The sequence below is a fragment of the Cyprinus carpio genome, unplaced genomic scaffold, assembly GCF_018340385.1.
Source record: "Cyprinus carpio isolate SPL01 unplaced genomic scaffold, ASM1834038v1 S000006801, whole genome shotgun sequence".
Lineage (NCBI taxonomy): Eukaryota > Metazoa > Chordata > Actinopteri > Cypriniformes > Cyprinidae > Cyprinus > Cyprinus carpio.
Window position 1 is genome coordinate 16,117 of NW_024879387.1, and position 24,692 is coordinate 40,808.

At 38.0% G+C, this 24,692-nt stretch overlaps 1 protein-coding gene across 3 annotated transcripts in view; it reads right to left on the reverse strand.

Annotated features, from left to right (window-relative positions):
- Positions 1 to 3,550: 3,550 nt before the first annotated feature.
- The window catches only part of LOC122144922 (NACHT, LRR and PYD domains-containing protein 3-like), a 72,983-nt gene continuing 51,841 nt past the window's right edge, over positions 3,551 to 24,692 (reverse strand). Inside the window, exons 1-2 of one of the 3 annotated variants that reach the window (XR_006159953.1) lie at positions 21,273 to 21,289; positions 3,551 to 4,107 (exon numbers count right to left, since the gene is read on the reverse strand). Coding sequence is in view for 1 of the 3 variants with exons in the window: in XM_042756135.1 (XP_042612069.1) it covers positions 3,939 to 4,107 (169 nt within the window). In the remaining 2 variants the exon portion in view is untranslated. Of the gene's footprint in view, positions 4,108 to 15,472; positions 15,535 to 21,272; positions 21,290 to 24,692 lie in introns of those variants that run through there. The other 2 variants (XR_006159954.1, XM_042756135.1) reach the window with 2 other exon arrangements.

Below are 24,692 nucleotides of genomic sequence, written 5' to 3' on the forward strand. Positions count from 1 at the left end.
TTATTCTCACTCAGATCCAGCTCTGTCAGATTTGAAGGGTTTGAATTTAGAGCTGCAGCCAGAACATGACACCCTCCTTCTGTGATACAGTTGTTCTTCAGACTGCATAAAGAGAAAACAGTTCAGTTATAATCTTAATATTTACCAGTATGTTTTAGCTGACAGTTGACAAATACTGGTGATGATGACGAAGACACATAAAAATCACTCAGCAGCAAGAATTTTTATTTTGTCTTTGTGTTGAGGAATAATGGTGCATCAGTGTGTTGAGTGTACAGCGTTTATCCTGCAGTAGAGCAGAGATCTGATTCACTCCTGTGTCTCCTAGTTCATGTTCACCTCAGATCCAGCTCTCTCAGGAATAACAGGTTTTTTTACCCACAATTCCAGTCACATACTGACAGCCTTCATCTGCAGCAGGACCCAAAAACCTGCAGAAGAGAAGATGAAGTACTATAAACTTCATTTCAGAAATAAACAACATTTGACTCTGAAACACTGTAAAAGGGGGTGGATTTACTTAAAATTTATTAATTAAATATTCTTTATAAATTGCCTGTATATTTATTTTGCATTACTTCATCAGGTCTCACCTCAGAGTCTTGAGATGACAGTTTGGATCCTGTAGTAAATCACTGATCTGCTTCACTCCTGATGGTCCAGGATCATTTCCTGTGAGATCCAGCTCTATCAGGTGTGAAGGGGTTTGATCTCAGAGCTGAAGACAGAGCTTTATAACCTTCTTCAGTGATACTGCAGTCTGAAAGTCTATTAGAAAAGATGTTTTTCTTCATTATAACACAGATTGTCACACAAGTACATGTTCTAGAATGAAGAAAATAAAAAGATGCACTATGGGAATTTTGGCCTGAATGGACTCCGTTCACAGTAAATATGGGTAAAGTTATATACTGGTGAACGTAAACTACAATTTTTGCATTTTCATTTTCCACAATTATAACTGCAATCAAAATTACTCAACCCCTCAGAGACTGCAGTACTTTACAAATGCAAGATTTTCTGAAGATCCAGGATAAAATAAAGATTGCATCTATAACAGTTCACTGGCATATTAAAAGTGATATTGAATGTAATATATAATGTAAAGTCAGTATATAATGTAATATTTTTTTTAGCACTCTGTATGTGCTGCAGTCCTACTCAAAACATGAACCTAATTTTTATCTCCATACCCCAATCTTAGTAGGCTACAGAGTGATAATTGTTTTTAAAAAAAAGTATAATATTGGTGTATAGGACACCATGAGACCAGAGATTACACAGTGAGAATAAACAGTGCTCATAAATGGCTGTTGTAATGGTATTCTCAATTAAAACGGAAAAGATGCTTAAACCCAGAAACATTACTTGATACATCACGACTGGAGAAAATGGTCAACAAATATCAGTTTTTTCAGCAATCCTAGTTTTCGTAATGCCTCTCTCCGATCACTTCCGATGCTGGGAACCGGCACATTGAAGCCTTTGGAATGAGATGATGCATGTAACTTCTGCGTTTATGGATGCCAATTCATTAGAATCCATTTGAGTGTCTGTAAAATGGTTGTTGGCTCCTACTGTAGAAGAACTTGATTGGTGGTTCTGAGAAAACTGCATTTAAGACTGATGTTAGATCCTGACAGACCCATCCCAGTGCGTTTCAGTGTGGGCAGATTTTCCTGGTTGAAGCCATATCGGCATGCTGTGGAAAAGAAGCTGCCGAAAGATCGCTCACAGACCTTTGGCGGAGAGGACTGTAAGTTTGTACTGGCTGATTTATTTGTTCTCCAGGTCTTGCAGTAACACTTGACAGAGTTATGTCATAAAAATCTAACCCCTATTCATCATTGCTGTTTTAATTTTTTTATTTGGTTGGTGGGTGTTTAAAATGTGTGTTTTTAAGTTTATTTTTTGTATGTTGTTTGATTGGTGGGTATCAAAACACAAGAAGAACCCAAGGCAGACTTGAACTTGCTAAAATTCATTTGTGTAGACCTGTGGAGTTCTGGAAGAATGTTTTATGGAGTGATGTGACCAAACTGGAACTTTTTGGACCCATGGATCAGCGGTATGTCTGCTGTAAAAGAGAAAAAGCTCATAAGCAGAAGAACACCATCTCCATCGTCAAACTTGGAGGTTTTTGACAAGAACTGTGATGCCTTTGGTGCAAAGTATTCACATTACTATGAATTGTACTTTGGCCTCTACAGTCATCCCAAAGTACACATCCAAATCTACTTCTGCTTTGTTCAGGGATCAGTCATACAGTCATCCCAAAGTACACATCCAAATCTACTTCTGCTTTGTTCAGGGATCAGTCATAAACCAAAGATTATCAGTTATCTGGAAGCTTTTAACCAAAGATTATCAGTGATCTGGAAGCTTTTTCAGGTGAGGAATGGACCAAGACTGTAGTAGAGAGATGACAGAAACTTCTAAACTAGGGATGTCCAGATCCGATCACGTGATCGGAAATCGGGTCCGATCACATGGTTTCAGACACGATCAGAATCGGATGTTGCCTCCCGATCAGGACTCGGTGATCGCGTGGTTTCAGACTGGATCGGAATCGGACGTTACCTCCCATTTAGGACTCTGATAGCATGATCTGATGTTTTATTCGGACCCAGAATAAGGCGAGATGAACATCACGGAGCGCTAAACACCTGCAGTGTGTGTTTGTTTTATTCTCGGAGCCGGAGGGAGCTATCACGCAGAAAGTCATACCAGGAAATTCCTAATATGGACAAAAGCATCCAGCTATCGCTGTATGAAAACAGTTATTTTCACAGAAAAACAGAAACTTTTGGAAACACGAAGACATTAATATACGATTACGACAATATATGGTTTTTCAAGTCATCTCCAGCAGGTGATAAAGTATATGAACAATGCAGTGCTGATTGAAATAGCATTTATTACAGTATAGAAACTATTCTACCTTATGTGATAAACAGTGTTTGTAGTATATAAAGAAGTCATTATTATTTGTTATCGTCCAGCAGTTATAGATTTCTAAGCCAATTAGAAGCTAGAAATTATAGAAAAATTAAAGTTGCCTATACTACCAGTCAGAAGTTTTTGAACAGTAAGCTTGTTAATGTTTTTTTAAAGAAGTCTCTTCTGTTCACCAAGCCTGCATTTATTTGATCCAAAGTACAGCAAAACAGTAAAATTTAGAAATATTTTTATTAGCCTATTTGAAATAGCTGTTTTCTATTTGAATATATTTCAAATTGTAATTTATTGAACATCCTGGATCAGTTTTTTCGCTCTTCTTTATTTCTTCTTTTCTTTTTCATGTATTATAGAAGTATCGGATTGGGACTCTGTATCGGTAGATACTCAAAATCAAATGACTCTGACTCGAGGGCAAAAAACCTGATCGGGACATCCCTAGGTAGATACTCAAAATCAAATGTTTCTTGGTGAATTTAAAGAATAAAAGATTCTGCACAAAATTTGACTTTTTTGGGAGTTCAATAATTTTGAACAAATGTTTAGAGCCAATTTTGACTTTCATCATGTTTCATCAATGTTCTGTTTCTCAGAATAACTCAAAAGTGTATTTAACTTTCTCTAATGCTTTACGGATGCCTTTGTTGAATTGTTTTTATAAAAATTTTGTCCGCCGCAGCAAAATTTCTTGCAGGTCAAGGGGGTTGAATAATTTTTATTGCAACTTTATTTTTAACCTTCTTCAGTGATACTGCAGTCTGAAAGTCTTCAGAAAGACTAAAATAAATCAGATTAAAAACATTTAATACACTATTAAGAACATTTTCCATCACCTCAAAAATCAATCTGTTTGTCAATATTTTATAAATGTATCTACACCAACATATCAATTTCACATCACTGACCCATTCCTTGTGACATAGCATCAGTTTACAGACCAGCTGGAGCTTTACATTGATTCATGTTTAGATTAACCAAATTCAGACCCTGAGTATCTGTAGTGTCTTTGAATTTCTCAGCAGACTGGAGATTTCTGTCACTCCAGAGTCTCCTATTTGATTCCTGCTCAGATCCAGCTCTCTGAGGTTTGAATTAAACGCTGATGCCAGAGCAGCACAACCTTCATCTGTAATACTGATGCAGTTTAACCTGTAGAAGAGAGAACACAACTAATTAAGATATACATACAATTACACAAATAGCAGCTTTAGCTCACACTTTTATCCACCAATATGAGATTTGCATGATATTCACACTGTGAAGTTATCATTTAATTTGTTTATTACAATATTTTGCATTTTAAAGTACAGTACTTAAATCTAAACCATACTTACAATGCTGTCTTAATTTCTTTACTTTTCAATAAAAGACTTATTTTGTTGGAAAAACTCAACAGTGACCTTTAAGTTTCTGTGTTTAGTTCACAACAGGTTTATAAACACTTTGTTGTACAAATCTGGTGAAATCTGTTAACATCATGTCAAAAATGTTGGAAAATACATGAACGCAAAACTAAGTATACCTTTCAAATTCACGTTCAAACTCAAAATAACTCGCTCACCAGCATTTTTTTATTTTATTTATCAGTCATTCAGAACTTCTTCTAGCCAGAACAAAAAAATCAGAAAAACATAAATTACCAAAACCACATCTTAGATTAAAATGTATTTCATTTTAAATCGGATTCTGAATTATTTAATGCTTTCGGTTTTTTATTTAGAGATACAGATAAAACAATTCTCCATAACTTATAAAATATTTATTTAGTTTTTATTTCCAAATATAGCTCAGTCCAAAATGAACGTTTAGTTGTAAACATGTTAAACATTAATGTAAAAACTGTCAATTGATAAAGTGATCAGCTGTTTCCTCACAAACATCTGTGTACTGAACTCCACTGTTATCCTTTAAAAAAGCCAAATCAAGGCCTTGTCTCCAGCAGCTCCAGAGACAAGCGCTGCGACTCAGACATCTCACAGACATTACACACCGGATGTGTCATCTGTACTCTATTCTGATGTTCAAGCTTCAACAGTGAATCTAATCACTAGTGCGCAGGCAAAAGTTCACTTAAAGAATGAACAAAGTGGCATCAATTTAGCTTTGTATGAAGTTGATTGAAAAAAACTAAGCTGCCAATCTTCCAGCTGAGGGTGAAGTCAGTAAGTGATAAGTGAAGTGATAAGTCCAAGTATGGTGACCCATACACAGAATTTGTGCTCTGCATTTAACCCATCCAAGTGCACACACAGAGTAGTGAACACACACACACACACACACACACACACACACACTGTGAACCGGGGTGTAAATTTCCTCTAACAGTTGAAGGGGTTTGCAAACAGTGATGACGTTTTTGTGGGCGAAGCCGATCTGGTGGCAGAAAATGCCAGTTTTAACATAGCAGTCTATGCAAGCCATGGAATAAAAGAATAAAAAAGGTAAATTCTGAGATTTTGATTTCAAAATTCTGAATTTTTTCTTGCAATTCCGAGATTATATCTCACAATTCTGATAAGAAAAATCACCTCGTCGTTCTCTCTTTTCCTCTCGGCTCAGAATCATGAGTTTATAATCCCACACTTCTGGGGCCTCATGTATAAATGTGTGTATGCACAAAACAGGCATATAAATATGCGTAAGCAATTTTCCATATACATATTGGGATTTATAAAAAATAAACTTGGCATAAAAATGTGCAATACTGTCTAGGACTGGCGTAATAGCGAAGTAATGATTTCAGACTCTCTTTTCCTTTCAATATACACTTTTAGATAAAATATTCTGCTCATGGATGGAGTTAAGCATTGACCTTACATAAATTCATTATTCAAAAAGTTTAAACAAAACATATGAATTTAGATATTTAAACATCTGTAGCTGATGCGCTGTTTTTTGGTCACTTTTCTTGTTGCATGCTGTTTTAATGACAGCGAGGAGTGCTAGGTACTAGGCATGGGGCCAGTATGAGATTGTGACGGTATGATAACGTTAAGCAAAAATATCACGGTTTCACGGTATTGTTACAGCTCTTTAAATGTTTAATTTTTTTTAAAATGAGTGGGTTTAAAAAAAAAAAACTTTTTTCCTGCTGGACACAATATATATTTTTTGAGCAACATACAGAATATTAGAAACAGTAGAATTAGTTTTTATTTTTTTCTTTGATTTTTTTTTCTAAAAAAATAAAGACTGGCATCTTTATTTAAACTAAATCTATAATTACATTTTTTTAAATTTAGTTATATAATTCATATACATATTTATATAATTTAGTTATATAATAATAATCATAAACAAAATTTGATTTAATAACCCAATTTGAAGCCAAAACTGAAATCTCACGTGTTTGCATTTGGATGCATGTGGCGCAGCGGCTTCTCTCTGTCCCGACAGAACGGTGTTTTTCGTGTTTTTTTTGTCTTGTGAGTCGCAGTGTTTTTGCACGTTGTCGTCACTTCTACCTGTCTGTAAGCGCAAATACAGTCGCGAGTTTCTGCTCGATGTCGGCAGAACCGCATTTTTACAGTTTAAACTCCGCGCAAGCGGAACAGCTGCGGGATCTCGATCTGCTACGGAGGCCTTCACCATCATCGACCCCCACCACTGCATCTCGCCCGCAGCGGAGGCGCCACAAGCGGCGTGAGAGGAAGCAGAAGAGGGGGAAGCGCGGAGGTATCCGGGCTAGGCTAACGGCTAACCCACACAAGCCATCTGTCCCCACCATCGTACTGGCTAACGTACGCTCGTTGGACAATAAACTGGACTACATTCGTTTACTACGCTCAACTCAGAGGACTGTAAGAGACTGTTGTGTTTTTTGTGTTCACGGAAACATGGCTCAGCAACAGCGTTCCAGATGGCGCTATTCAGCTCGACCAGCTGACGTGCTATCGAGCGGACAGAGCTCTCGTCGCGGGAGGAAAAACCCCGCGGCGGCGGGCTTTGTGTTTACATCAATGACGCGTGGTGCCGCGATACTGTTGTGATCAGCAAACACTGCTCAACCCTGGTGGAGTTTATGATTATTAAGTGCCGGCCGTTCTATCTGCCGAGGGAATATACTGCTATACTGCTCATTTCAGTGTACATTCCCCCATTCAACATCACCAGCAACAGGAAAGACGCACTTAATGAAATGTACCAACACATCAGTGAGCAGCAGACAGCACACCCGGATGCTTTTCTCATCATAGCTGGGGATTTCAACCATGCTGACCTTAAGAGTGTGTTTCCAAAAATACACCAGCACATCAACTTTCCAACACGAGGTAATAACATTTTGGACTTTGTTTACACCACACAGAGAGGAGCTTACAAAGCCCTCCCCCTCCCCCACCTCGGAGCCTCAGATCACATCACTGTTATGCTAATGCCTGCATACAGACCACTCATTAAAGTCGCCAAACCAGTTTACAAACAGATTAAAGTGTGGCCAGAAGGATCATCAGAGATTCTTCAGGACTGCTTCAACACAACTGACTGGGACATGTTTAAACAGGCTGCCACATGCAATAACACCACCGACCTCCAGGAGTACTCAGAGACTGTTACTGCCTACATCAATAAGTGTATTGATGATGTAACGATCACAAAAACTATCACTGTCCGGGCCAACCAGAAGCCATGGATGACGGGGGAGGTCTACAGACTCCTGAAGACACGGAATGCTGCCTTCAGAGCTGGAGATGAGGTGGGCCTGAGAACAGCCAGGGCCAACCTGTCCCGCGGCATCAGAGAGGCTAAGAGACAGTACTCCAGGAGGATAGCTCACCAATTCAGTGACAGCAGAGACACTAGGAGCCTGTGGCAGGGGATACAGACCATTACGGACTACAAGCCCCCACCACGGACCTGTGACAACAACATCTCTCTGCTGAACGAGCTGAACACCTTCTTCGCTCGCTTTGAGCAACAAAACAGCACCACTGCACAGAAGACTCCACCTCCTCCCGGGGACCAGGTGATGACTCTGACCCCAGACAGTGTGAGGAGATCCTTCAGCAGGATCAATGCCCGCAAAGCTCCGGGTCCTGACAACATCCCTGGGCGTGTACTGAAAGACTGTGCAGCAGAACTCACTGATGTCTTCACAGACATTTTTAACATCTCACTGAGTCAGGCTGTTGTTCCCACATGCTTTAAAACTACCACTATCATCCCAGTCCCGAAGAAGCCATCTCCATCCTGCTTCAATGACTACCGTCCTGTTGCACTTACTCCCCATCCTCATGAAGTGCTTTGAACGGCTAGTCATGCACCACATCAAGTCTGCCCTCCCCCCCTCCCTGGACCCATTCCAGTTTTGCATATCGGTCCAACCGGTCGACCGATGATGCCATCTCAACTGCCGTCCACTCAGCACTCACCCATCTGGAAAAAAAGGACTCTTATGTCAGAATGCTGTTCATAGACTTCAGTTCAGCATTCAACACAATCATCCCTCAACAGCTCATCTACAAGCTGAGTCAGCTGGGGCTCAACACTTCGCTGTGCAACTGGCTGTTGGACTTTCTGACTGGAAGACCTCAGGCAGTACGGGTCGGCAGCAACACATCCAGCACCATCACACACTGAACACTGGGTGGCCCCCCAAGGATGTGGGCTGAGCCCCCTCCTCTTCACTCTGCTGACCCATGGACTGAACACCGTCACACAGCTCCAACCTCTTCATTAAGTTTGCGGATGACACGACTGTGGGGGGTCTCATTAGCAACAGAGATGAGACAAACTACAGGAGCGAGGTGAGCCGCCTGGCCGGGTGGTGCAGTGACAACAATCTCTCTCTGAACGTGGAGAAGACGAAGGAGATTGTTGTAGACTTCAGGAGAGCACACACTCAGCACGTTCCTCTGACCATCAACGGTGCGACTGTGGAGAGAGTGAGCAGCACCAAGTTCCTGGGTGTGCACATCACAGAGGACCTCTCCTGGACCGACAACACTGCAGCACTGGCCAAGAAATCACAGCAGCGTCTCTACTTCCTCCGCAAACTGAGGAGAGCCAGAGCCCCACCCCCCATCATGTACACATTCTACAGAGGCACCATCGAGAGCATCCTGACGAGCTGCATCACTGTGTGGTATGGCGCCTGCAACGCGTCCTGCCGAAAGACTCTACAACGCATAGTGAGAGCAGCTGAGAAGATCATTGGTGTCTCTCTACCCTCCCTCCAGGACATTTATGGAACACGTCTCACCCGCAAAGCCCTCTGCATCACAGGGGATCCCACTCACCCATCACACAGCTTCTTCAGCCTGCTACCATCAGGGAGGAGACTGCGGAGTCTCCAGGCCAGGACCAGCAGACTGAAGGACAGCTTCATTCATCAGGCTGTCAGGAAGCTGAACTCCCTCCCGAACCTGCCCCCCGTCCCCTCTTCTTCCCCAGGCACCACTGAACTATGAACCCCCCCCCACACACACACACACACTAATTATATGATGACATGCACGAGTCACTTGTGCAGCATTGGGTCTGCTCACTCACCGCTCAGTACCTCATTCGGCTTGGAACTACCTCATCAGTCAGTTAAATAACTGCTCTTGGTCACTTGTCACTTTAATCAGACTTAAGACCTAATATTTTTAATAAGTGATTTTTTTTGCACTAAAAATCTTTTAACTGCACTGTTTGTTCACTTCATTGATTTGCACTATATCTGTCATTTACCTTGCGCTGCTTTATTTAACTTTATTTTTAACTTTTATTTTTATTATATGTCTTTTATATGTCTTTTTTTTTTTTTTTTTTATAAATCCCTTATTGTATAATTGTATCTACATTTTTATATTTGATCTAGTTATTTTTTTAGGCTTTAATGTTAATGTTATCTGTATGCACCGGAGACTGAGAGTAACGCAATTTCGATTCTCTGTATGTATGTACTGTACATGTGGAAATTGACAATAAAGCAGACTTGAACTTGAATGTGATTCTCTGTATTTTGAAACTATACCACGTAAACTTTTCAGAAGACAGTCAGCTCTCCTCAGAAATACATTCATATAAACCCCCAAATCAATATTGAGGATTTTCTTCCAATAGTTTCGTGCATCATGAACAGTGAGTGATCTGCCCGCTACAATATTTTTCTCTGTGCATCTGTCTTCAGCATCTCTGGCCTGTGTTAACGGGGATTAACAGACTTCATATTTTAACATAAATGACATTTTGGAAAATGATTTCATTGCAGCGCAGTTTGTGTAAATCCAGAACAGAGAGTTGCAATAAGGCAAAAACGGCAGGTTGCCGATCATGTAAAGGCCAAAATATATTTTGGCCATCCGCGCACCGTTTGCATTACGTTATTTTCATCATCAAGAGGGCTCGCGGACAGCCACGCACCTCGTGGTACTGTGCATATGAGCTCCTCCGTCCGCGCTCATCTACGTTTGAGTATACTTTTGAAAGCTGTGCAGACGCGGCTGTGTGCTAGACAGAAAGGAACGCTGAATGTGAAGTGTACCCGGGCCATCCTACACACGTGACTGACCACTCGCTCGCACCAACAGGAGGAGGAGGGGTCAGTGTCCCTCTCTACACTGCACTCAACTTCGGTGCCTTGCTCAAGTGTCTCATCTCAGTCGTGGTATTGAGGGTGGAAGAGAGCGCTGGTTATTCACTCCCCCTACAGACAATTCCTGCCAGACCTAAGACTTGAACCTGCAACCTTTGGGTTACTAGTCCAACTCTCTAACTATTAGGCCATGACTTCCCCCAGTACATTTTTTAATGGGAAACTATGTGAGTTGTGTTGTAGTTAATAGCTTTGACAGATTTTGAGTGATGCCACCAGTGTTTGAACACACATCGAAAACAATAAATATTAACCCTCTGAAGTCGATCCCTGCATATACGCATTAGGAGGCATATTCTCCTGATAAGACTGAAAATAACTTAAATTACACTTTCAGTTTTGATCGTACAGATAAGAGCAATACATCAATCGAATCTGTAAAGGGTCTACTTTTATTTGTATACACACATAATAACAACAAAACTTTGTGCATTTATAAAATAAAGAAAACAAACAAGGTGTGCTGTCTGTAGTCTTTGTCTGTGGTGATCTTCATTTAGAAATGTGTCAATAAAATGAACTGTAACTCAGTGAATACTCAACACAGAGACATGAGAGCGATATCTATAGAACGCTTGACATGTCTACTAAACATGTCTACTTTAAACAAATATTTGCTACCAAAAACAAATATTCTGTGATAAAGTAATCCATATGAAAACAACGCGATGTCCGTCTTTCACGTCTCCCTTAATTAAATCTAATGTGACCACACCCACCTGCTGAACATGCTATTGAGATTATAATGTTCTACGTGAAGTGCCCGACATGTATACGCCCATACCACAGAAAACAAAGCAGCGAGACTGTTCAAGTTTTTTTTTACATTTTATTTTTACTGTTTGCTTCGAGCTGAGAGGAATAAGACATAATTCACCTCAAGAAGATGTGCTGAGGATTACCTCAGGATCTGAGTTTTGGATTTCCTCAGCAAACAAGAGTGAAGCGCTATATCCCAGCAGAGATCATAAACATAAGTCTTTTTTTTATTTATATACTTGTATTAGGTTTCACATAATGTGTAAACATTTTTACTAGTTTGCTAGACTGTTTCCAAATTATCATTCCTGACTAAATGTATAATCAACTGAAACATTATGAAGTTTCATTTAAATCATCCAAATGTTCTATTGTACTATTAGTATCAGTGACCATCACAATATTGTTAATAATGTTGTAGCATATCAGACACCAAACCAGACAAATTAAAGATTCGATCAGGACTATAGTTGAAACATGAGGAGCCAAATTCCTCAGAAAGGCAACAGGGTGTTGTAAATCAATTCCTAGTGCCACAAGTCAGAAGCAAGATAACCAACCAACTCTTTCACAGAACAGCTTTTTAACATAATTTGGGGTGTTTTTGGTAAGGTCTCTTTTGTTTGTGTTGCATTTGATGGCTGCATTTGGGGAAAATTAAAGAAAAACACTGTAGTTACTGTAGAGCCTGACCATCACATGTGAACCCATGAGAGTAAACAAGATCCTTGGATTGACTCCAAGGTCAAGGATTCATATTCATGTTTTGGTATGTGTGTGTACAAATCTGTTTGCTTGAAACGTTTCTGACCATCAGTTATTTGTCAAATGTATCATATTGTTGTTATAAGAATCATGTCCAAAATTATACCCTGCAAGAGCGGGAAAATTCGGACCTCATGCTTGATAAGATAACATGAATTTATGATACCCCAAGCAAAGACTATATTTTAATTGGTCAAGACAACATTTGAGGTGTGTCCAAAAGGCCAGTTTAAATACTCAGGGCCCCATCAAATTTCGATTTTAGCTTGGCTTTTAGCATTTTCTTTTCAGCTGCTGCTTTTAGTCATGACTTTTAGCGTTCTTTGAGCATGGTTCGAGCGTGCTTTGGCCTGCACGCCTGCTGCTACTTAGCCACGATGAGAAGAAACACCACCTAGTCTCGTCAAACCTTTACTTCTGTTCTTTTACTTTAGTTTCTTTTCTTTACCGTTTGAGAGTTTCGTGTTCTGAGTTAAGTTTTGTAACGCTGTGTCTCCGATTCTGACCTCGAGTGCCCGTTCAACTTCAACCAGCCCACAACTCCGCATTGTCAGCCTACGCCCAACCACGGGCTTCCCAAGACGTCACTTCAACGACTACTGAACTTCCAGCCAATCAGCAACCTCGGGAAACCCCCTTTCCAACGACAACAAAGGGAACCCCGTTACACAGGCAACGCAAGTAACTTTACCTCCAGACTCTGATCTGTACTGGTGTATCTAATATAACTTTAACCTCATTGAGGAACTCAATGTGAGGGTTAATTAAATGATTGATGGTTGTTCATGTCTATGCAATTTCGCGTATTGCTGTAAACTTGGGATTACACATTTTCATTCTCTTAAACTCATTCTTCCCTAACTTTCTATCTTCCTGCAACTTATCTGAATGTGCGAGTGTGTGTGCTTATGTGTTAGATTAGTTGTATATGTCTTAGATTTATCTAATAAAGCCTTATTCATATTGAAAAGATAAGTATCTTGTGTTTTGTGCTTACAAGTTAATGTCTTAAACTGCCGATCTTGTTCCTGTGCTAATTAATAGTTTTTCACTATACTTTGGATATTAATATCCAGTGCAGATTTGATGTTAAACGGCTCGTTCAGTGAATCGCTGGCCGTTTCAGTGATCAGCTGTGAAACAGCGATTCTGTTCAAATTCCCTTTAAAATCTTAAATGATTCCCTTTGAGCTAAATTGACCTGTTTCCCTTACAACGGCTCGTTCAGTGTAGTTTATTTAAGAGCTCATAAACAATATACACTTTGTAAATCCTAGTTATGTGATGTTTCATTTATACATTTGAACATGACACAATACCAGTCAATATCAGTTTTGCTAAAGCATTAATATTGCTAAATATTTTTACTATTTAAAATAACTGCTTTCTATTTGAATATATTTTACAATTTAATTTATTCCTGTGATCAAAGCAAAATTTTCAGCATCCAGTCTTACTCCAAGTTTAACAATATACACTATACCATTCAAAAGCTTGGAGTCAGTATATATAGAAATTAAAACTTTTGTTTAGCACACATGATAAATAAAAACGATTAATATGATAAATGTTACAAACAATGCTGTTCTTTCAATTTACCAAAAAAACCTGAAAAAAATATTCTCAGCTCTTTTCAACATTCATAATAATAACAATATATATATATATATATATATATATATATATATATATATATATTGAGTAGCAAATCAGAATATTAGAATGATTTCTGAAGGATTGTGTGACTGGAGTAATGATGCTAAAAATTCAGCTTTGAAAGTCAGCTTTGATTGTTCCTAATAAACTGTTTCAACCTCACTTGCAAGTGAATCTCAAATTATTTTTTTGGCATAATTAAATATAATAAAACTACAAACATAAAAAATATATACATTTATTTTGTCCTCACATTCGTTCTTGTAAGTCTTCCCTCTCAGTCACACAACTGCCAGAAAGGCTCATTATGCAGCTCATAATGTGGGTCTTTGTCTTCTCAGGTGTGAATCACAATAATATTCATGTTAGATGACGCCTATTCGCATATGCCCTTTACGAAACAAAAAGTGTCTTAGAAAAGTCAATCCATAGTTTTCTGTGAGTGAGTAAACAAGATGATTTTCACATCATGAAGCAAAAATTCTAGGCTACAAATTTCCAGGTTTGACAGTCTTGTGAACAAATATTCTGTATGTGTTTTATGACCTTTATTTCAGTGACTTGCAAAAACGTTGTTTTCTCAAAAACACAATCATGAACGTGTATGCTATTTACATATTATTGTAGCCCAGTTTTTTACTGAATACAGTGTTTTCAGACTTTAGCCATGAATATGTTTAGAAGCAACTGAAAAAAGCACAAAAGTCAGGGCATGTCAAAACTTTTTTTAATTAAAATGCAGCTTTTTGTGGACTGCTATAACTCATATCACAATGCCGATCTTATTTTGATTATTTGCGCAGTCCTCTTCAGTGATTTAAAATTTATGAAACTGTGGTGGGTCACTAGAGTCTGGGTAGTTAATGGGATACACTTTTAAAATACTTACTTCAGCTTTTTCCAGTCTACACTGTACATTTTCAAACAGAGTCGAGATGATCTTCATTCCTGGGTTTCCTAGTTTATTCTCACTCAGATCCAGCTCTGTCAGATTTGAAGGGTTTGAATTTAGAGCTGCAGCCAGAACATGACACCCTCCTTCTGTGATACAGTTTGTTCTTCAGACTGCATAAAGAGAAAACACTTCGTTTTAATCTGAATATTTACCAGTATGTTTTAGCTGACAGTTGACAAATACTGCTGATGATGATGATAGCCACATTACAAAAGTCGCACGTTTTTTCAGTCAGCAATCTCTTATACAAGACACATAAACCAAGAATTTAGAGAACCATACATCAGTGTGTTGAGTGTACAGTAGGGCTGCACAATTAATCGCATGCATTTGTCATGCGTGTCTCATCAGTAAAGCTGGTTCCGTGATTAGCGGTAAATATCCGTCACCTGTTTTCAAATGCACCGGGAGTTCATACACAGAGCCGTAGTTCACTGACAAGCTACGCAATATCGTGTTCATAATCGAATGCGATTAATCTCAATTATGAACAAATATTGCGTAGCTTGTCAGTGAACTACGGCTCTGTGTATTAACTGCCGCTCCCGTTCCCCCCCCGTTTGAAAACAGGTGACAGACATTTACCGCTAATCACGGACCGGCTTTACTGATGAGACACGCATGACAAATGCATGCGATTAATCATGCAGCCCTAGTGTACAGTGTTACTTCATTTCAGAAATAACATTTGACTCTGAAACACTGTGAAATCGGAGGATTTACTTTAACTGTATTAATGAAATATTTTTTATAAATAAATTGCCTGCATCTTTATTTAGCATTATTTCATCAGGTCTCACCTCAGAGTCTTGAGTTGACAGTTTGGATCCTGTAGTAAATCACTGAGCTGCTTCACTCCTGATGGTCCAGGATCATTTCCTGTGAGATCCAGCTCTATCAGGTGTGAAGGGTTTGATCTCAGAGCCGAAGACAGAGCTTTCAAACCTTCTTCACTGATACTGCAGTCTGAAAGTCTAAAGAAAAGATGTTATTCTTCCTTATTACACAGATTGTCACACAAGTACATGTTCTAGAATGAAGAAAATAAAAAGATGCACTACAGGATTTTGACCTGAATGGACTCTTTTCACAGTAAAGCTGGGTAAAGTTATATATTGGTGAATGCAAACTACAACAAATGCAATTTTTTATTTTTGCAGTTTAAATTTTCCTACAGTTATAACCTAGAGTTGCAATCAAAATTACTCAACCCCTCAGAGATCGTAGTACTTTACAAATACAAGCTTTTCTGATGATCCAGGATAAAATAATAATAATAATAATAATAAAAATATTAAAAATTAGCATCTATAACAGTTCACTGGCATATTAAAAGTGATAGTCAATATATGGTCATATTTTTGAGTTATAAGATTTTAATAACAGAGCTATATCATAATTATTCAACCAGTCACAGGACCCCTGGTTTTCATCCAAAAAATCTTAAATTGTGTTCCAAAGAATAACAGAGCTTTTATGGGTTTGGAACGACATGGGAGTAAGTGTTTAATGACAATTTTCATCAAAAATTGATCAGTTATTGGCATGGTGGGGAATAAAAAAAGTCTCAAAGCACAATTAAATCTTTAGAAACGCTATTAAAAACAGAATTAGCTTGAGCTGTTACACACACACACACAGTTTGCTCACACAGGTGCTGAAGTTTAGTAGCAAAAATGGCAAAGTCAACAGAGATAAAGCTATAGAGGAGCTACAGAGAATAAATAATTTTATTACTTTAGAAAGTCTAAGGCTATATGAAGATTTCCAAGACATTAAAAGCTCTCAGCCTTATTCTTATTCTGCTTAGAACAGGTGTCGGCAACCTTTTTGGCATGACATGCCATTTTACATTTTTCTGGTTAACCACTGTCCCAACACAACCCCCCGTTTTAGTGTATTCTGTTTTTAAATGGTACATACACATTTTAAAAATGATACACTAAAAAAACAATTTGATTCAAATAGTTTAAGAATAATTAAAAAAAGTTTTTTAAACTTTAAAAAAAAAATGTGAATAACAGATACACAGTGTGCCATATGTGGTGTGTGTGTGTGTGTGTGAAGAGGCCAATGCATTAAAACAGTTCAGTTTAATTACCGTTCATGCGCTGCTTTAAATTGATGCGTGTGCGCACACCACTCGCACAGAGATCTGAGATCGCGCTGTGCAAAAAGTAACATTCAGAAGCTCATAAACTTGTCAGTGCTGCCACGCAACTTTTATTAATCGATACTGAATCGATACATTATATTTATCAACAACAAGTGGGCAAAATCACTTCATTGTTTGTAGAGAGAGACAGTCGCAGACAATTAACACATCTCTCTTCCTCTCTCTCTCTCTCAAAATGGCCATATTATAAAATGTTCATCACTGAATATAGCTGTCGGTCATTTAACATTTCTTTCGTAAAACGTATTATTAAAAGTTGACTAATATTAACTGATTTGCAGCTTCATCTTACTTCGCTCTCTTTAACGATAAACTCACGCTTCGCGCTCTGCTTCTGTGAACAGTAAACCCTGCCTACTTTAATTTGATTGGCCTTCTAAATCATTTTTACATTGACGAGCGCTGTTAGACCACTGAGGGTTTGATCTGAAGCGACTATGTGCAGCGTTCGCGTGCGCATCCGCAAACTAGCGCAAGTTAATTCTCACACTTTAATAGAATTGATAGCTTTCATTAGGCTGTGTGACTATGAGAAGTTATTACCTTAAAATGTACGTCAGTATGCAGTTTTCCCTACTGCTTGCGTGCCAGCGATTAAAATACTGTAGTAGAGAGGTGGCAGAAGCTTCTAAACACTTACAGACAGCATTTATTTGTGATTTTAATGAATAAAGGATTCTAAACAAAATGTGACTTTTTTTGGGGGTTGAATCATTTTAATATTTAATAATGAATGTTTAGAGCCAATTAGAATTTAATCATGATTCATCAATGTTCCTTTCTCAGAATCACTCAAAAGTGTATTAAACTTTCTCTAATACTTTACTGATGCCTTTGTTGAATTGTTTTCATAAAATTTTGTTCTACGCAGCAAAATGCCATGCAGGTCGAGTGGGTTGAATAGTTTTGATTGCAACTGTATTATAACCTTCTTCAGTGATACTGCAGTCTGAAAGTCTACATAAAGACTAAATAAATAAAACATTTATTACACCATTAGTATATTAACATTTCCCATCACCTCCAAAAATCAATGTTTGTCAATATTTTATAAATATATCTAAACCAACACACCAACTTCACATCACTGACCCATTCCTTGTGACACAGCACCAGTTTACAGACCAGCTGGAGCTTTACATTGATTCATGTATAGATTAACCAAATTCAGACCTGAGTATCTGTAGTGTCTGTGAAATTTCTCAGCAGACTGGAGATTTCTGTCACTCCAGAGTCTCCTATTTGATTCCTGCTCAGATCCAGCTCTCTGAGGTTTGAATTAAACGCTGATGCCAGAGCAGCACAACCTTCATCTGTAATACTGATGCAGTTTAACCTGTAGAAGAGAGAACACAACTAATTAAAATTTATATACAATTTCACAAATAGCATGTTTAGGTTTAACCTGTAGAAGAGAGAACACAACTAATTAAGATTTACATACAATTTCACAAATAGCGGCAAAACTAGATGAACCTTTCAAATTCATGTTATAAGCTCAAAAATAACTCACTCAACAGCTATTTTTAAAATAATTTTAATTAACAGCAATTCAGAACATTACTGTTCTATCTTAAAAAGCAGTCTTTTGTGATTTGATAACTGCGTTAACCCATATCACAATTTTGAGTTTATTTTGATTAATTGTGCAGTCCCTGATGAGAAGTATGGATGGGTATTTTTAACCGGTATTTTTTTGGACCGGTACGTAATTGGGTCGGTACCGAAGTACCGATAAGCTTCAGGACAAACAATACTGTTATCGATACTTGCCTTGTTTTATCTCCGTATACTTCAATGTTAACGACGAATTAGAAGCTGCTGCTTGTCACTTTCCCTTCATTGAAATATGTGGCCGACGTTTGCTCGACGTGCATGTGATATCCAGCGCATATGCTGTGTGTGTGTGTGCCTGCAGTCAGTAGTGAGTGAAAGAGTGAAACGTTCGAAAGTGTGGGCTCTCGTTACAAAACTAAGCGACACCAGTGTCAGATGCAATATGCAGTAGTGTAATAGTGAACAAAGGCAACACAAGTAATATGAAATTATTTACTAACAAAACACAACATCTACCTCAAGCAATGCACTGTATTATGTATCGCGGCTCTAGTTTCAACTGCAACTCGGGACACACATTCACATCAAATGTCAATTCAGCGGTAGATTTACACTCATGAGACATAATTATTATTTGCAATCACAAAAGTACATTATTTGCATGTGCTTAAGGCCTTGCCGGTGAAATGTTTTATTCATACTGCAGCTTGTCATTAAAGGGATAGTTCACCCAGAAATTTTAATTCTGTCATTATTTACTCAGTCATGTTGTACTAAACATGTATTAATTTTTATTTATTCTTGTGCTGAACACAAAAGAAGATATTTTGAAGAATGTTGGTAAACAAACAGTTGCTGGTCCCCACTGAGTTGATAGTAGGAAAAAAAATATGAAAGTCCTGGGGACCAGCAACTGTTTAGTTTTCCCCACATTTTTCAAAATACCTTATGTTCAACAGAGGAAGAAACTCATTTAGGTTTAAAACAACTTGAGAGTGACTAAAGGATGACAATTTCCACTTATAGGTAAACTATTCATTTAATGTTCATGTAGCACGGTTGATTGGTTGCAATGGTTTCAATCACACTGATTTGTAACAGGTTTGATTTGTCGCAGTGGTTTCAATCACACTCACACTCTCTCTGGACCAATCAGGAACTTAGCTGCATGCTATATAGGCAGGGGTTTCCCTATTGACACTCCCTTCCTCTTTGTTGCCCGGAATCACCATTTTTGGCTCTTGACTCTTTTGAGGCCGCGGTGCAGTCACGGTAATTTGACAGGTAATGCAATGGGCTAATTTTATTTCATCTATAGGCCTTGTTTACTTTAGGATGGGCGTTATAGCATGCAGTGTTTTTTGCAGTGTCTTCCTGTTATAAACCTGATCATTCCTGTGACGGAACCGGGCGTTGAGTTTGGCTGCTGGCTCGGTGTAGCTGTACTATCGTCACTATTGGTGTGAGGCTCCTTGATGGGTCCATATTATACTAGTTGGCATTACGTGTATATTTTAATCACAAATCGTTACTGGACTTTGGCTTGTTTGTGTACGTCAGGGTTGTAACTGCTTTCGCTTGCGCTGGTTATCTGCACCAGCCCCGCCTTTCCCCCTGTCACGCTGCTGTTTTGGTCTCTACTATTGTTTTAACTGTAGATTGTTTAACCACATTATAGCTACAGGAGCTCAAGCTCTAAGCTCTGAACGCCGCTACGTGCCTTCCAGCACCAGGATCTGTTGCCTAATTGGGTGTCTGGCAGGGCTGTATTTGAGTGATTGGGGACACAGATGATAGCTTTTGCCTTTCTGTTGGACTGACTGTGCTCAATGTGTGTTGGAGATTGGGGTCTATGGTTTATTGGGTTTTTTTGTTAAATTTATGATTAAGTGATTCTTTGGTTAATTTATTTTTTTTAGTTTTGGATAAAGACTTTTCATTTTGCTGAAACTTTTGATTTGTTAAACTTTGGTTTCTTTTGTTAGGCTCTAGGCAGCTATTAAGTCCCCTTTTTGCTGCCTAGAATTGCATTAGACTGAAGTTGCTTTTTTTTTTCCATTTAATTTTTGGTTTATTGATTCATTTCCCTCCCCCAATAATTGACTGTTTCTCTCTCCCACAGTGCTGAGTGCCGGAAGTGGTGGTGTCGGTGTCCTTGGTGGTGTGTCTCTTCTTGTGTGCTTGTGTTTCCCCTTTCTTTTTTGCTTTTTTTTTTTTTTTTTTTTTTTTTTTTTTTTTTTTTTTTAATTTACAGTGTGTTTTCACGTGTGATTTGGGGAATCTTCCCCTGAGATCCCACACCCCTTTGACCCTACCTCTCACTGGAAAGGCCTCAGCACTCATTTCCCCTATTTTAGGGTGTATGGTATCTTATACTTGTATTTTAGTAATTGTATGACTAAAATTTGTCTTTTAACGGACTACTGTCTCTGGCTTCAGGCATAATTCAAACCTTTGTGCTTTTTTGTATTTTGGTGGTTTAACTTGAGTTAGTCAAAATCTATCCTCGGGGTGAAATTCCCTGGGTGGCGTTTGCTGGTAAAAGAGAAGTCCTAGTCGCCATATTAATAAAATAAATCACAAGAGAAAAATAACTCACTGCTCTTGACTGAAGAAACCTAAAGCCTCTTAAAGTCAGCAGTAATAAAATAACTTAAAATTTAACAACATATCTTTTGGTTGCACCAAATATCGTATCAATAAACAGTAATCGATAAGAATCGGATTCGGTAAGCAGTATCGGTATTAATAAAATGTAAACGATACCCATCCCTAATGAGAAGTGTAAAACATTTTTTCAAATTTATGAAACTGTGGTGGGTCACTAGAGTCTGTGTAATAAATGGGATACACTTTAAAATACTTACTTCAGCTTTTCCAGTTCTAAACACTCTACCATTTTCAAAACAGAGTCGAGATGATCTTCATTCCTGGGTTTCCTAGTTTATTCTCACTCAGATCCATCTCTGTCCGATTTGAAGGGTTTGAATTTAGAGCTGCAGCCAGAACATGACACCCTCCTTCTGTGATACAGTTTGTTCTTCTTCAGACTGCATATAGATAAAACACTTCAGGCAGCTTTAATCTGAATATTTACCAGTATGTTTTAGCTGACAGTTGACAGATACTGCTGATGTTACCAAAAGTCAAAAAATAAAAGATGTTTTCAGTCAGTAATCTCAAATACAAGACACCAGCAGCAGAATTTTAAAATCTCCTTGTAACAATGAAAAAATGTCAATTTTGTTAAATGTATAGTGTTTATGCTGCAGTAGAGCAGTGATCTTATTCACACGTGGAGAACATTGAGATCCAGTGATCTCGTGTCTACTCATCATGCCTAGATCTAGACCTTAAAAAACGAGGTTCATGGTCATTTGCATTCAGAAACGCCTTCCAATAAACCATATATGGTTGACACACCTCCCTTTATAAATCACCTGTGAATGTATAATCAGTGTTTACCACCACAGCCTTACACTCTAGTTGTGGAGGCACTCCCCCGCCCCCATATATACACATATGCAAATTTATTTTCTGCCAAGCAGAGGCTTTTAAGAGCGGAAGAGAAAGGTTTCTCCGGTAACGGCTGCAAACGCAGCGCTGAGCTCACAACATGCCAGCATTATCAAGCATTACAGTGCGAAAATGGAATGAAAATGGAATCGCAAATTTTTCTAAATACAGTCGGTATCCCTTCTGAAATACAGTGGATTTTAAAAACACCTGCCCTTTTTTTTTTTGTTTTGTTTTGTTTTTTGTTTTTGAAACATGCAGTGCTCATATTTATTCAATGAAGTCAAGCCTTTTTGAAAAATCGATTTGTGGGCGGTCACTTTTGATAATTGGTGGCGGCCTGCCACAATAATAATCAATGTGTGGGAAACCCTGATAATGTCCTCAACAAAATCATGGAAAAAGAAAGCTTGTCCTGACTGAGAATCCATTCTGTGCTCGCACTAACACATCATCTGCTCTTTGAATAACAAGTTCTTTGCACAGTGGCATGGTTTTGCCTAATTTTTCCGGCAAAGCGAGATCAGCCATGAACTATAGCTACATGTTTCAAATGACTTCCCACTGCAGAGACAAAATAAGAGGTTGTATTACTTGTAAGCAAATATATTTAGGTCTTTTTTCCTGGAGGGGGGTCTATCTTTAGTGCCTTTTGCTTAAAATAGAAATTATCTCCGCCCAGTGGGGTAAGAACAATAATCTTGCTTTAAGAGGGTTTTAACTTGTTTTTAAGCAAAATTAACTTAATTTAGACCTTTTTCCCCAGGAAATAAAACATTTTGGCTTATATAGTAAATTCATTTTGATTTAAGAGTTTTTTTAGATATCTTGACGGGAAACAAGAAAAAAATACTAAGTAACATAAGCTTTCTTTTTTTTTTTTTTTTTTTTTTTTACAGTGTCTTTCATTGCAATTTTACACCAATTATGCAAATATCTAACTTGAACTATTAATGTATAAACTGATTAATTGCATACGGACACAGGAAACATGCAGCGGCACATTCTTTTTTGTAGTAACTGCATTCTAGCACTAATAGATTCTCTGCTCTAGCATGCTTAAGTTCTGCTTATATTTCAACACCACACATGCCTACGTTTTAAGTACAAGTTGGGTGATCCCACACTTCGCGATGAAACTGTTTCTTACGCACTCATCATTACACATCTTTTGTATGCACTGTTGAGAAATGAGGGCCCAGTTCTGTCCTCAATTTTTTTTTATGTGGAAAATTAACAAGGTCCATGTTAAGAAATGATCTGATTCTAACCAAACACTAGGGGTTGTCACAAAACTTACCTCAGTATCTCTAATTTGCAATTAATATTCTTCAGTCCAGTGCAGAGTAGTTTTTCACTCCTGAATCCTGCAGATTATTATTGTTTCATGTTTCGCTCTTTCAGATTGGTTTCTGATCCAAGAACTGTAGCCAGAGCTTGGACTGCTTTTGTCTGTTAAGCCACAATCATTTTACCTACAAGAGAAATCAAATCAAAATCACATGTAATAACATTTGTTTAAATGCAAAAATAAATGGTATACCAATTATTTGAGATGAACAGTAATACACTGCATATATATAGAATTTCATGTTATTATATTCAAATTTTCCTATATAAAACAAACTAACATGCTTAAACTTAAAAAAAAGTAAGTGATTATAGGATTATAATCCATTAATGGCGATCAGTTATACATTTTAAAGTGCTGCTCTATTATCTGGATGATTGTCTTAAGGTGGAATATTCTGGAAGTTATTTTATTTATTGAGGTTATGCAAGAGTAGATCTCCTTTATAGCAGAGGTTTAAGATGTTTAACTGCATATTGGAGTAGTAATAACTATGGAATAATGTGCTTTATAATAACAGAATGTACTTCTGTAGCTAACTAAACAGCTTGTTTTGCTGAAAATAATGTTTTTTTTTACATAAAAACCATGTAAATCTATTTCAATTTAAATAGAATTGCACTTTTAACTCCAAGGACTGCCGTTTTTAAAAGAAAAAAGTAAAAAGAAACATCTGTTATGAATTTTAACCCCTAAAAGTGATATATGTTTGGTATATGGTTAAGAATCACTATAGATCAGGATATGTCCAAACCTGCTATGTATCAATGTAAATAATTCAATTTTAAGATGAGAACATAACATTAACAAAGAACAATAACTTACAGAGCTCTTTTGGATGTTTTTGATGACTGCTGATAACTAATGAGACACTCGTTTGATTTCTTTGATTTTTTCTGAAGCTCCAACTCCTCCACTCCTCCTCCCTGATGTCAACAACACCAAGACCAAAGCAGACACTGGGCAGGTGAAAGATCACAGATGAGAGAAGCTTCCTTTGCTAAGGTGGGCCTGAAATGTCTTTCACCAGAGTTTGGTCGTTCAGGTTCATTTCAGACAGTAGAACCAGATTGATGGATCTCTCTGAGACCGATTAGCCTTCTAATTCTGTTTGATGTACTGAACTATTTTCCTTTTTGCTCTGATCATTTCTGTTTTTTCTGTGTCCCAACAGACCCCGTAAGAGTCTGCTGATTGACTAGGAGTGACAAACCAAGGAGGAATCGAAGAAAAAGTATCCAGGTGTCCATTATCACTCTCTAGTGCCTTGTCCACTGCAGTCTTGAGCAAATCAATCATGGTTCCACTTTTTGTTTTCCTGTTCTGTAGACTCATAAACAAATATACTTTTCTTATTTTATGTCTAGAAACAGATGTGCATAAAGATCTTGCAATAAACTTCTTGAATGCTCAAGTGAAC